Source organism: Cyprinus carpio, chromosome A7 (genome assembly GCF_018340385.1).
Source record: "Cyprinus carpio isolate SPL01 chromosome A7, ASM1834038v1, whole genome shotgun sequence".
In the NCBI taxonomy this organism is placed as follows: domain Eukaryota; kingdom Metazoa; phylum Chordata; class Actinopteri; order Cypriniformes; family Cyprinidae; genus Cyprinus; species Cyprinus carpio.
In genome coordinates, this window is record NC_056578.1 from 35,786,823 (window position 1) to 35,801,219 (window position 14,397).

Genomic DNA, 14,397 nt, shown 5'->3' on the forward strand with positions numbered 1-14,397 from the left:
TTTAATTTAAACCATTTATAATAGCAAAGTAAATACCTTTCCATTTTTGAAGTGCCCCTATTATGGGTAATGAAAGGCTCATATTTTGGTTTTAGGAGTCCCCAACAACAGGTTGGCATGTATGCAAGGTCAAAAATCATTTCATTGTCTTAAAATATGCATCCCCTCCCCCCCATTTTTTGATCAACGACTCCCAAACGATTCATTTAATGATTCATTTTTCCAAACCCCTCCTTTGCATGATGATAAACTGGGGTGATTGGTCTACTGCGTGCAGCGCATGTCAATAACGGAACGCCCATCACCATTACTTACCCACAACTCGGTGGTAAACACCCAAACAGCCATGGTATATGTGTTAGCCCAATGCAGAAATGTACTGATAAAGCACTGCAGTTTGTGTATCAACGTATTGCTCTATTATCTATCTCTATCTACAAGTTATAACAACAACAAACATTCACTATTCATCGACACATTTCTAGACAGTTGCAAGTGAACAGATATTGCTGTTAGCCAGTTAAACGGAGACCTACAAGCTGCATGGAGAGAACACAACACACACAACTAAATACGTATTTTGCATGCTACAGTACAGAGTACATGACAGTTTTTTTTAATCCACTTTCAAAAAAAAATTCCTGATAATTTACTCAACCCCATGTCATCCAAGATCTCATGTCCCACGGTGTGTGTGTGTGTGTGTGTGTGTATGTGTGTGTGTGTGTGTGTGTGTTTCTGGATTTTTCGGTTGATATTCTGTCTCTATCTGTTAAAATAAACCTACCATAAAAATTACAGCCCCTTTACAGGGGTGTATATATATATATATATATATATATATATATATATATATATATATATATATATATATATATATTAATCCCTGCAATATTCTGGCTAATCTTTATACCTATAAAAATAACTATTAATCTTGTTCCAGAGTTTGTGTCAGTGGATCTTAAGCGTAAAAAAGAACTACAGGAAGAATGTGGTCTACCACAACTGGCGACATGCCTTCAACACCTCCCAGTGCATGTTTGCTGTGCTGAAGTCTGGGCGGTTTCAGGTCAGTGGCTCTGATAACAAACACCACACAGGCAAGAGTCACATCAGCACTGTGGCATCTGGTGTACAGCTTCAACTTGAGTTCAGTCCAGCATAGCACAAATCAGTAACCATACTGACACCTATTAACACATAGCGAGTCTGTCTTGTAACTAAACAGTAACTAGGATATAAGCTTGCTGGTCTTCATATTAAGGTGTGCAATTCTGGATTCAAGACTGCTAGCACAAGTACAGTATACAGAGTAGTAATGATTGAAAACAGTTATTAAAAATATTATGTAGTAATATTTGTAGTAGTTGAGATTTTTAAAATGTCAATTATATATAATTATAGAGAAACCAGTTCATAGTTATAAGCAAAAATATGAAACTAGGAGAACAGTTTTATTATGCGTTCCACTATAAATGTCTTTTGTTTTTTACAGTGGTAGTTAATCTTTTGCATGTATATACAGTACTTGTTTTAGACTTATGGAAAACGCATGCTTTCTTTGAATAGCCAAGTCTATCAAGAACAGTGTGTTGAGTCAGCTTGTTACAATTATTCACAATCACAAATTATTGTAAATTATTTGTATTACTGATGCTTTGTGAATTATGAATTGAGAAATATTAGTCAAGTCTTGTTTTGACATACCAGCTAAAGTCTAATTGGTTTTAGTTCGGCTGTTTACCAGAAAGTAATTATAGTTATTCAGATTTACATATGACTGCATTTGTTTTGGACAGCATGGCTCTATTTTGCAGTGCTTTTTAATGCATTAACCAATCCCATAGAAAATATATTATTAAAGCAGTGTTTTCATTTACAGAGCAATCTGAGTGATTTGGAGGTTTTAGCTTTAATGATTGCTACACTGAGCCATGATTTGGACCATCGAGGTGTCAACAACTCCTACATCAAAAGGTTTGTACTTAATTTAGTTTAGTGTATCAGCTTGTGTTATTACCAACAAAATGGATATGTAAAAATGATAATGATGTGGCATTTTTGACTGTTTTTACAGAAGCGACCATCCACTGGCCCAGTTGTACTGCCACTCCACAATGGAGCACCACCATTTTGACCAGTGTCTTATGATTCTCAATAGTCCAGTGAGTATATGAGAGTTTTAAACATCTCATTTTAATTAATCACAAATTAAGCGTATATCATAATTGTGTTAGAAAAGAAAATCATTAAATAGACATTACAAAAAGAATATTATTAAAGCATGCTAACAAACTCCATTAGCAGCATGTTGGAACATGTCCAGCGGGCTGTAAACATGTTAATTGAAAACACTGTTTTGAGTTTCTGTGTGATGACCTCTTACCTTCTATCTGCTGATAAGAGCAATTCACTCCATTGTAAATCCAGAGAAGCTTTTAAAAGTAATGTTTAATTTTACAGTTAATAACAATCTGTATCTACAATTAGCTATTCAGATCGCATATACACACAGGGAATAATTACTCTCATTCACATTCAGCAAATTCAATAAGAAAACCTGGGAGCATGCTTTTCTCATGGTCCAGGTTCTTGATGTTGTTATGGCAACATGCTGACATTATCTCAGTGGATGCCTGCCCTGGACTGCAATGTAGCTTCTCTATTAGCCCATTCTTAAAGGGATACTCCACCCCAAAATGAAAATTTTGTCATTAATCACTTACCCCCATGTCGTTCCAAACCCGTAAAAGCTTTGTTCGTATTCGTAACACAATTTATGATATTTTGGATGAAAACCGGGAGGCCTGTGACTGTCCCATAGACTTCCAAGTAAATAACAGTGTCAACAGTGTTTTAATCATCCGCACCACAAGGATGTGCTGTTTCTACATGTATTTAGCTTTGATTTGAGAGAAAACAGCACATCCTTGTGGCGCGGATGATACAGAAAAGCATACACAGCATACGGTGATATGGAGAGACACAGAGGAGACTGTTGACAAAGGAATTGTTGAATAAAGTCGTTATTTTTGTTTTCTTCACCTACAAAAAGTGTTCCCGTCACTTCATATAACCCAGATTGCACGTCTGATGGCAGATGGAGTATTCTGATGACGATTTTCATACCTTTTATGGACCTTGACACTGTTATTTACTTGGCAGTCTATGGGACAGTCACAAGCCTCCCGGTTTTCATCCAAAATATCTTGAATTGTGTTCCGAAGACGAACAAAGCTTTTACGGGTTTGGAACGACAAGGTGGTAAGTGATTAATGACAAAATTTTCATTTTGGGGTGGAGTATCCCTTTTAGGTTGGTGATTTAATCAAACTTCTAATTCAAAAAATGAATAATATTTGACACATAATATGCCCACACCATTTGCGGTATGTGAATGATACCTCAAATTATGTACCTTTTTGATGGGTCGTGCTATTACTTATGTACTGTAAAATGATGAAATGTGTGAAATTCTTTGAAGGAGATACTCTAGAAAAATACTGTAGAAAATATAATAGGGACTTGAGAGTGGGCTCTTCAGGCTCAGGCCATTAAAGCAACCACCCAGAAAATCTTAGGAATCACATAGCAACTACCCAACATATCTCAGCATCCTACACTCTTTAAAATAATGTTACTTCATGGGACCTTTACATTGCACAAAAGATTATTTATACTGGAAAAAGGTTCTTTAAATTCTTAAAATATCTTCACAATAATAAAAATGTTTCTTTTAAAAATGTAAAGGTTCTTTGGGAAACACCAAATGTTAATTCTGCGGCATTACTGCAAAGCTGCCCTTTTGGAACCATTATTTTATGTATTATTGTATATTGTTTGAATATTTAAAGAATACATTTAAAAAAAAAAAAAATACACAGTTTAATTATTAAACAAATATGTTGTATATTTGATCAGATTCATATTTTTTTTATAAATAAGAAACCACATATTTTAAATAAATACCCTCACATAAATACCCATGTAATGTTTTTATGTGGCCACATTGTAACTGCATTCATCTGTTTCCGTACATCTTGACATAATATAGACAAAAGGTTGTTTTCTTTCATTCCTACTGTCGCTCTCTCTCAGGGTAATCAGATTCTGAGCGGTCTTTCTCTGGATGAGTACAAGGCAACACTGAAGATGATTGAAAAGGCTATTTTGGCCACTGACCTGGCTCTCTACATGAAGTAGGTACCAGATGTCATATACAGCTGAGTTGGAGGTTTTAGAAACCTACAAAAGGGATTTATTCATTTGACTTGTATTTGAGCATACAGTAGCCAATTTCTCTCAGTTTCTTGCTGTTTGTTCATAATGCTATATTTGGTTTTGCAGGAAAAGAACAGAATTCTTTGAGCTGGCTAAAAACAGTCAGTTTGTATGGGAGGACGGATATCACAGAGATCTGCTAAGGTGAGTGTCAAGCATTTAGGAAAGAAGAATGCAATTATTATTTGGTCAATCATATATATTTCTTTGTTATGATTGTCTTCTGTAGGTCGATGCTGATGACAGCATGTGATATCTCAGCTATTACAAAACCCTGGCCAGTACAGAAGAAGGTAAACATACAAGAATACATATGATTACATTTACAATAAAAGCCCACTTTCAAAGCTCATTTGTATAAATGATATGAATTCTTTTGAAATGTTTGTCCACAATGAAGGCTAATTTAAGCTTTATTTCATTCAGTGAATAGCAGAGTGTAGATACTTTGACATTCTGTAGCTTTATACATTTAACATGTTTACAGTGTGTTTTGTCCCTCACATAGACAATGTTTCTAACCTTAAATTGGTTTAACCCATTCAATTGCAAACCATCTAATTGTTTTTAAAAGTAAAAGCACATTATATGCACACTTATTCCTCTACTCTGCCTTTCATAGTATATGGCATCATCACCACCTCCTATCTTCCATTAATTTTCTCTCTCTTCACTAATTGACAAGCTTGTTTGCTGATTAGCAGAGGGTGGAGGTGGAGGTGGAGGTGCAGCTGCGGTCCTACTCAACGCAACCTAAATGACCATAATTTAGACCTTCTCACTCTCATAAAACATAACCAAGAACATGTTATCATTGAGAATTATGCAAGCTCATGACCTATAGACAGACTTATTATTTACTGGATGGACATGAGGCTATGGTAAAAATTAAATACTTTGTTACCTGTATGAATCATATAGTTTTTTTCTTTTCTTTTCAGAGATAAGATAGATGGACACCAGTTGTTTATAATTGCATTGTGTCGATTCACATACTATAGTTAAAACATACAGAACATATTGAGCATTCACAGTATTCCATTTTAAACACAGCCAGATTTCCGTCACATAACTCCTTAGCATCCTATCTGTCTATCAAATCCCTAACCCTAAATATTGCAAACGGCACTAATAAGCAAACCTGTGGAGACTGCCAACTAAAAACAGACAGGAAAGTGTCGTAATTTTCAGAGCTGATCAGCTTTTGATGTGAAATATTGACCATTTTCTACACCAAAGAAAGTACCAATTCAGTAATTACCATTTATTTATGTTTCAACAGATAGCAGAACTGGTTGCCACAGAGTTCTTTGAACAAGGTGATAAGGAGCGGAGAGAGCTAAACATTGAACCTATTGTAAGCTCTTTACTTGCTTTATGAAGACATCAATATTATGTTTTATAAGACTGCAGTAGTTTAGAACCAGGTCAGTAACTCTCTGGTGGATGGGAAAATAAAAGTAACCATGTGACTTGATTCTTTCCAGATCTGATGAACAGGGAGAAGCAGGATAAAATTCCCAGCATGCAAGTGTCTTTCATTGATGCCATTTGTACACAGTTATATGTGGTAAATCATATTTTCTTTTGTCATTTATATTTAATGTCATTGTTTAAGCGACCCAACCAGCCAAAAAAGAACCTGGCTAAACCAATGGTGCACGTTTAATGTGGGCCTACTTGTTTGGTAAATGATGTGTAATGCAAATCAGGCAAACTTAATTTTTAGAGTATGTTTTGTTTCATTTTCCTGATCCATTTATTGAATTATTATATAATTAACTGCTTTTTTGTGGATCATCATAGATTAGGTATGTGCATTAGAATACCTCAACTGCTAATCATGTGGGTATTTTAACTCTATAAAGCTTACTGTATCATGTCAGGTTTTATAGGGTTAATTTGATAATTTAGAATAAAGAAAGCCCTTACCATTTCTTCTGCTAATTAAATGGAAATTCTGTCATCATGTACTCAACTTCATGTCATTCTAAACTTGTATCCATTTCTTATATTTTGAAAAATGACTCGTAATGTTTAGATTCCATGCAATCAAAGTCAGTGGGGTCCAGTTTTGTTTGGACCATAACATTCCTCAAAAAATAAGTAAATGATGACAGAATTTTTATTTTTTTGGGTCTTATCTTTTTAACATCAGTAGTGATCATTTTTTATTGATTGTTCTTCTGCTCTTTTGCCCTGTGTTTGTGTGAGCAGGCGCTGACGGGTATCTCAGAGTACTGCTCCCCCCTGCTGGAAGGATGTAGGAAGAACAGACAGAATTGGAAGCTGCTCGCTGAGCAAGGAGAGGAAGCTTTGCTAAATGGAGGACTGTAGCATTTCTTTTGGCATGCAGACGTCCTGGGACATCATTCCCTGCCCACTTCCCAGAGACTAAAGGATTACGAGACCCTGGTTGGATGATATTCACATGACTGCACTGCCCAATTCACAAAGCACACTGGAGCAGCTTTAAAAGTGCAAGGTTGGGTTATAGATGCATCAGAGTAAAATCAATTATTGAGCTGCGTACAGCTGTGCTATGAAAGACTTGATGAAATAAAGAAGGATTGATAGATCTTTAACTGTGCAGGTAATCTAGCTGATGAAGAAATGCTTTAAAACTGTGATTAAATTATCTTGACTCATTAAAGGAATGTTCCCGTTTCAATACAAGTTCTGTCCTAAGCATTTGTGGCATGCTGTTAACAAAGAAAATTATTTCAGCTCGTCTTTTAATTTGTAAAAACAAACAAAAATGACATTTACCATAACACACACAATAGAATTTTAAGACGTAAGATTTCTAAGTCAGAAGTGTACAAGTTTTATTTTTGTAAGTAATTGTAAAATTGTAAAAAGTTGTAAAGTTGTCTTAATAATAAATCACACTTTTAGCAGTGGAACTACTGTTCTAGATAGATTAATTTATGAATTTCTAGTATAATTCCTGTGGGTGGAGTTGCTCCATGCAAACAGTACTGTGCAGATAATTACAATAGTTAAAACTCTGATTTCTGGTAACCATAAGCATGGCTGGAGTTGAGATATTAGGTATAATAATACACAGATAAGCTTAGCTAGCAGTTCTAGCATGTTTAGATTTATGTGTATCATGTAATGTTTATCTTTTAGTCATTCTTTTGAAAAGCATGTACTGTATTCTAACATTTATACTAGTGCAGTGCTTTCCCTCACAGATTTCCTAATTCCAATTTACCTGTTTTATAACATTTCAAAACTATTTTACATGGTAATCAACAGCAAATCAACTTGGATTGAGCCCAGAACATTCCTTAGTTGTAGTCTGTTATTTTTTGTGCAGCTCACTCATTGAATTACTGAAATATGCACATATACAAAATCTTATTTTGCTTTATTGCACAGCTTAAGTAAGCTGGTATAAAAATAACACATCAAACACAAAGTAATTTTTAATTGTATAACCACTTCCCATGTCACTTTGTGTTACACCATTATACCATGCTGTAGAGGTTTTTTTTTTGTTTTTTTCACCTACATTGCATATAAAGTAATCAATAGCCTATGATATGTGAACTTATTTATCATCCGTTACACTAATGTGTTAAAATCCTTGACAATCACAGCAAATATTTGTTTTGGAGTGTGATGGAAATAAGATGTCTGTAGAATTGTAAAGTTCAATGCAATCACTGTGTGCCCATTTGGCATGTTCAAAAAGAAACCTGTTCCACACTTGACATGTTGATGGATCTACTATTCTTTAAGTTATTATTTTACAATATTTGATCAATTATATAAAATCATTAAGGATGCGCATTTGATCTATTTAAAGGAATTTATAGTTGAGCAGTTAACAAATAGGATGGAAAAGTGTACATTTTTAGTTGCTGTAGTTGGTCATTGTTTTACATTGTTCATTTATACATTTCACTCAAATACTCCTGTAGCGTAAAGTAATAAGATATTATTTTTTAGAAAAACAAATATGCTATGTAGGAATATATGGTCATAAAAACTGAATGCATAATTTAGTCAAAAATAAGAAAAACCTTTTAAAAATGAATGTATATACAAGCATAGAATATAACACACTCCTGTCATTTTCTGTTAACTACATGTCTTGCTATAAAACGGAAAGACTGCCTGTCCACCTCTTCTCATGCTAATGAACCCAGCAGGTGTTTCTCTGATGTGTCTTCAACTGAGCCATCAGCAATAGAAGACTTTGAAGTCAAAAGAATGACAGGTTCAAAGCAGAATGTGCCACCCTGCTTCAGATGAAACACATTTACATCCTTTATTCTGCTCGATTTTCATAATTGAGACACTAGTCTCCTTTATTTGTGACACACTTCTACACTCTTTTCATTGTAGGTAATTAATGCAACACTGCTTTACAAATTAAAACCTTCACTAAATTCAAGACAGAAAGAGCTCAATAGCATGTGGTTTGAGTAAATTCTGTCCTCATACATGGTTTATTGTAAAACATTAGGTGGCATGTATGTTTTCATTTGTAATTATCAATGATGATCCTCCGTACAGTAATGAGAATCATCCTATAAGTATAGTTTTTAAATCTTTTTTTTTTTTTAAGAAGGTAGAACCAATATTGCCATAACACTGATGCGGTACTAATAATACAGTAGTAAAATAATTAATGCAAAATATTAAAGGAAACAAAGTCTTTTGAATTTAGGTTGAAATACAGACCCAGATGCATTGACAGGTTTTGTTGTTGACAGGCTATTCGCATATGTAAGGAAATGTAAACCTAGATTTTGTCGCCATCTAGAGGATAACTACGGCAAAATATCAAAGAAACAGATCACCAATACAATACTGGAAACACGAAATTTATTTTCTGTATTGGGAAATACATTATTTAAAAATACAACAAATAAGAAATGAGCTTTATGTAGATATATATACAGAAGACTGAAAAGGTGAACAGAACACAAAAGAAGAAAAAAAGAACAGAACACACAAAAAAAGAAAAAAAAAAAATCACATGGAGTTTGTCCTCTTGTAGGCCACCATACTGTTCACCTTATGAATAGAAGTAGTAAAGGAACGCAAGCGGACCTCTTCTGATTGGTCAATTAGTTGAGGCCCAGATTCCTCCCATTGCTCGGGTACCTCAAGATCTTTGTCTGTGTAGATCAGAAGGTCGAAAGCACCTGCGTTATAAGGGACAAAAGTTATACACAAAGAGAAAACGGTCAATAAAATATGCACCCTGCAACTTGTCAGCTTTATAAAGTTGTTTAGTTTGCTTCACTCCGAAAAGAAACCACTGGGAGAAAAAAATAAATAAATATAATTCAGCTTTGCATGAGTACTGAGTACGGTGACCACCTGGTTATTGCTGTTGATCTGATTTTGTGCGACACATGGGAGCACAATAACTTAGTACTGTTAGACTATTTAAATACTGAATGATGTTAGATGAAATCTGTTTGCAGTGAAATTGGATGATAATATGCTGTAAAATGCACCAATAAGCTTTTTTTAAAATGTTAAATTGTGAGAGACTGTCTGACTGGCACACAACTTTGATGAGGTTCAAGTTTAACAGTCAGTCTACTAAATATAATGAACTGAATATTAATTTCCTTAAGCATTGACTAAGTTGTGCTACTTGACTAGTCTATACAAAGATTTAAAAAATTGCAACGCAATAAACGTTTTAAACCCCAATAATCCAAGTTTGCAAAATAACTTTTTTGTGTGTGGTTGTGGTATTGTAATTTCAGGGAAGAATAGAATACAGAGAAAATTGAAATGCAGAACACTACTATGATTTGCAAGAATGAGACAAAACTTCCAGTTTCAGGACTGTACCGCAAAATGCAGGAAAGGTGGTCAACTTAGAACTAAGCATGCAGTACTGTAGAAGTTTATTATAATGAATTCTATTGTTATTTCTAAAGGCATTTTTACATTTAATGTACTATGCAGGGCTCCAGACCAAAAAGGGCTCCTATAAGAAACAAAATTAGGTAACAATTTTTTTTTTTCATGTGCCATATAATAAATGTGTATTATTATTTTTCAGTCATATTTTCATGTGCTTATGTCTCATCTTTTCTTGTCTTTATCAGCATTTTTATCCACGTTGTAGATGTCCTGAGAACTAAGAATGACTTAAATTGGGAACTAAATGTCTTTTCCAACTTGAGAACTATATACAGTCACAAATAATTTTTTTATTACACATAATCTAATAATTAAAGAGTGCCAAAATAATATTCTTTGTTTGAATTTCATTATGCATTTGGTAGAATTTTAAATCTACTTTGTGTATTTAAATGTAACAAAGCATAGAGCTTATTATGATTATTGGACGGCAAGTGCCCTACAAATAATATGAAGCTCACGCATTAACAGAACACAGCAAATAGACTAAAGATCTTGACAACAAGGCGGCGTATCGCTTATAAATGAATTGTTAACGTAACTGGTATATTATATAGTCGCCAGTGGCCACCTCAGCAAAAATTTCACTTACAAAGTAATATTTTTTGTCGCAAATGCGACTGTTCTAGTCACAGTCTGAAGCCCTGCTATGTAAACAATGGCATATGCGATATTGCCAAATTAAAAATAATGTTTAACATTTATTAAAATGTTTGTCTGAAACCAAATGTTACAGCGACGAAAAAAAAAAAAAAAAAAATGTGCAAATTATATAGCACAGGATGAGAGTGATATTGTGGTGTGACTGCATGGATCTAATGATCACATGTAGTTTACTTACAGGCAGTTTCTAATAACGGCAAGAAGGTAACTGTGGCAGTGATCTGTCTGATAACAGAACGGATTTCCTCTTGGATAGCTTTTATGGACTTCTCCCTGGGTGCGCTGGAAAAGCCAAAGTGTACAATACTTTACAAAGATTCATATTTGCATTGGTTAGGTAAAAAAAAAACATTAAGACTAAATCACTATTAACTTATTGTCCTTTTTCAAGGCGTGATTGAATATGAAAATTAATCATTCATCCTTCCAGATTATGAAGTTTGATTACATACCCGCTCTCCTTTGCTGTCTTGTCACAGTCAATATCAAACTGCCATCGCTCCAGCACCTCATTGGTCTCCAGGCATGTGATGACAACCACCAGCTTCTGAACTGTGCAATCAAACAACCATTCTGCAACGAAAATGACAAACGATGCTAAAGAACTAAGCTCAGTTTTCCATTTCTAGTCATGAAAGTACAGCTCTTGTTCACTTAAATAGGGGGATACTGAAATCTCAACAGATTCAATTGTGCTTCTTCAACTCAAATCTCTCAAACAAACAAAAGGAATATTTTTGGGCTGGTCTATTTATTTATTTATTTTTCATACTAGAAACGTCCAGGCAGGTGTGTTGAGGCAAGTTGGAGCTAAACTCTTCAGGACACCTGCCCTCCAGGACCGAGTTTGGAGACCCTGATCTACAACATGGATGGCTTAATATTTTCATTTTTGGGTGAACTATTCCTTTAACAAAGCAACTGAATAAATGCAAATTGCCTCTTTTAACCAAAGGTGGAACTATCATTAATTCTACCACATTAAGCGTTGTGGTGCCTTGGTCAAAATGGCAATTGGTCAACATATTTAGTGTTACAGTTTGCCATTCATATACATCTACAGTAAGTGGCTCATCTCTACTATAACGTCTCTGGCAGTATTCAGTAGTCTTTCTCATGTGAATACTGCACTCTTAAATTACTTTGGGGTAAAAGTTTAACACAGAAGAAAAAGAAAAAAAAAAAGCAGTTGAAAGCAACTTGTATGAATACCATATGCAACTCCTACTAAACTTCATTACCATATCTTAATGAAACAAACTATTCCACAAGATGTGTTACTATTAGTTTTCAGACAAGAATGGTTGGATGAAAAACAACCTTTGAGTTGCGAGATGACATTGGTGAGGTAGTTCTTCAGCTTTGCATCTGTGGTCAGGTGAAGGCTCATGTCATATTGTGTAACTCTGGTGAAGGTTTCTGCTGGGTAGATTCCTCGCTGGTACAAGATGCTGTTGATTCCGAACGCTACACACAACAAAAGACCCATTTCATTTATTTTCGGAAACAATTTAAAAGGCACAGCATACCAAAATGTATTTCATTTTCCAAATGAATCGCTCTGCGAGAATGATCGCAGGAGCTAAAAATGGATAACACTAACATAATTATAAACAAAAACTGTAAAAATAAGCCTACTGTATTATTTTCTATACATAAATTTCTAAGGCCTCTAATAATAACTTTGATGAAAAACTTATTGACCACTATTACATGCCTTGTGTCATTTGATGACAGTTTATACTTTATACTTTTTTTTGCAAGTAAAAGGCATTTTTGTATATAGGCTAGTTATAAAATGTACCCTTTTTGCTGTGAAATCTTTACTGATTTCTATAAAGTATATGTGAGAATAAACAGTGGTTTTCAAACTTTTTTTAAGAACGACCCTGTTTTTTCCTTTTTTAAATTGACGCGACCCACCTATTTATCCCCCCTAAGAAAGAAAGAAAGAAAGAAAGAAAGAAAGAAAGAAAGAAGTCATTCATTGCGATTTCGAGAGAATCCACCATTTATATGCGGATGTTACTCGATCCTGAAACTTGCAGCAAGTACGCCACATTGGTCCTCTTTGCAGCATCAAAAACTAATTTTATTCAAATTTAGAATGGACTGTAATATAGACAAGAAAGCACGCAAAGAGCGCTCCCTTAATCACAGAAAAGTCGCCGTCACTTATTTAATTTTTTTCGCGATCTCAGAAAATTCTGCTATAATCCATTAATCTCGCTACATGGTACAATGAATCTCTTATTGACATTGCGTCAACACTTTGATATAAAGAGAGGATTCGCGAGCTTCCACAACTCAAGACTGAACAAAAACTTGGCGAGTGGATTCTGACTAACTGAAACGCCTCTGATTGGCCATTGCGTTCCAAATATCAACAGATATACCTGTGATTGGCCATAATGTTCAACTCTGCAAAAACAGAGCGCAAATACACGTTGAATTATGCGTGAGGCGGCTGCCTCTTACTTTCGTTTTGTTGTTTATGTTTAACGTATACAATGTCCTCAAATCATCTTGGTGACCCATTTTTTAAGTCTCGCGACCCAGGGTTTGAAAACCACAGACTTGACTTATATTGTTTGCAATATTTCAGGAGGAACACTTGTAGTAACTGCTCGCCTTTAAATTTTACTGACATTATAAGTTATTCTGACGCAAAAAAAAGGTTTACTATGAGCTATAGAATCCTAATGTACCAAATATGATACTCAAAAAAACACATGCGCAAACCTTTTAACATTAAAACAAATCGTTGTGACTAATGTTTCGTATGTTAAGCTTTAAGTTACATGGTTAGAGATCATCATAAGAAAATCTTAACTTTTAAAGCCATGCACTTGAGATTAAAACAACACAGTCTTGTCATAATGGATAAACCTTAGCAAAGACACGAGTCTTTTGAACGAAGCTCCAGACACCTCACGATTCGCGTCGATTTCATTCATCTGCCCCAAAACCAATAAAGTTACTTACAGAAAAACTCAGCAACGAGTTCTGCACTCCCCTTAAGCGTGATTCCTTTTAATGTTTTTGACATCTTGGATTTAGTTTAATTTTGGTTAGTTTCTGTACGCTTTAAGCCCTCCTCACTTGTTTTTTTCTTAACCGCCGACTAGTTTGAATTTAGACGCTGCGTCTGACGCAGGCGCATATGTCACTGTGACGAAGCCGGAAGTGCTCGCGTTCCACGAATCCACGTTCAGAGAGAGAGAGAGAGAGAGAGAGAGAGAGAGAGAGAGAGAGAGAGAGAGAGAGAGAGAGAGAGAGAGAGAGGGGTCCTTGAACACCCCCTCCCTTAGTTATTTGATAATGTCAAATTTTCATAATAAAAGAAACCCATGTTTTAAATATAAATATTTGTGTTGTTATTTTGCATCCATATTTGACCTCAAGCATATAAATGCATATACAACATTATCACACGTTGCTAGTTACTTTTCTCTGTGCTGTTCAAAATGGATTAACCAAAGCCTTTTGTGATTGGCAGACATCCCACTGCAAAAACTTGTTAGAGGGAGGAATTATTTTATGTAAAAA

General features: G+C 34.8%; 2 protein-coding genes across 2 annotated transcripts in view; one reads left to right on the top strand and one right to left on the bottom strand.

Annotated features, from left to right (window-relative positions):
- The window catches only part of LOC109053548 (cGMP-specific 3',5'-cyclic phosphodiesterase-like), a 33,634-nt gene extending 24,888 nt beyond the window's left edge, over positions 1-8,746 (top strand). The window contains exons 13-21 of the mRNA XM_042760970.1: positions 944-1,069; positions 1,883-1,977; positions 2,078-2,165; positions 4,099-4,199; positions 4,348-4,425; positions 4,511-4,574; positions 5,564-5,638; positions 5,768-5,851; positions 6,499-8,746. Coding sequence (XP_042616904.1) covers positions 944-1,069; positions 1,883-1,977; positions 2,078-2,165; positions 4,099-4,199; positions 4,348-4,425; positions 4,511-4,574; positions 5,564-5,638; positions 5,768-5,851; positions 6,499-6,618 — 831 coding nt within the window. The 3' untranslated portion in view covers positions 6,619-8,746. The remainder of the gene's footprint in view (positions 1-943; positions 1,070-1,882; positions 1,978-2,077; positions 2,166-4,098; positions 4,200-4,347; positions 4,426-4,510; positions 4,575-5,563; positions 5,639-5,767; positions 5,852-6,498) is intronic.
- Positions 8,747-8,865: 119 nt separating this feature from the next.
- LOC109053533 (mitotic spindle assembly checkpoint protein MAD2A-like) lies at positions 8,866-14,006 on the bottom strand. Its single transcript, XM_019070920.2, has 5 exons — positions 13,834-14,006; positions 12,169-12,315; positions 11,301-11,421; positions 11,027-11,130; positions 8,866-9,446 (listed from the first exon to the last, which is right to left on the bottom strand). The coding sequence occupies exons 1-5, from the start codon at positions 13,895-13,897 to the stop codon at positions 9,274-9,276; spliced, it is 609 nt and encodes a 202-aa protein (XP_018926465.2). The 5' UTR covers positions 13,898-14,006; the 3' UTR covers positions 8,866-9,273.
- Between the last annotated feature and the right edge of the window lie 391 nt (positions 14,007-14,397).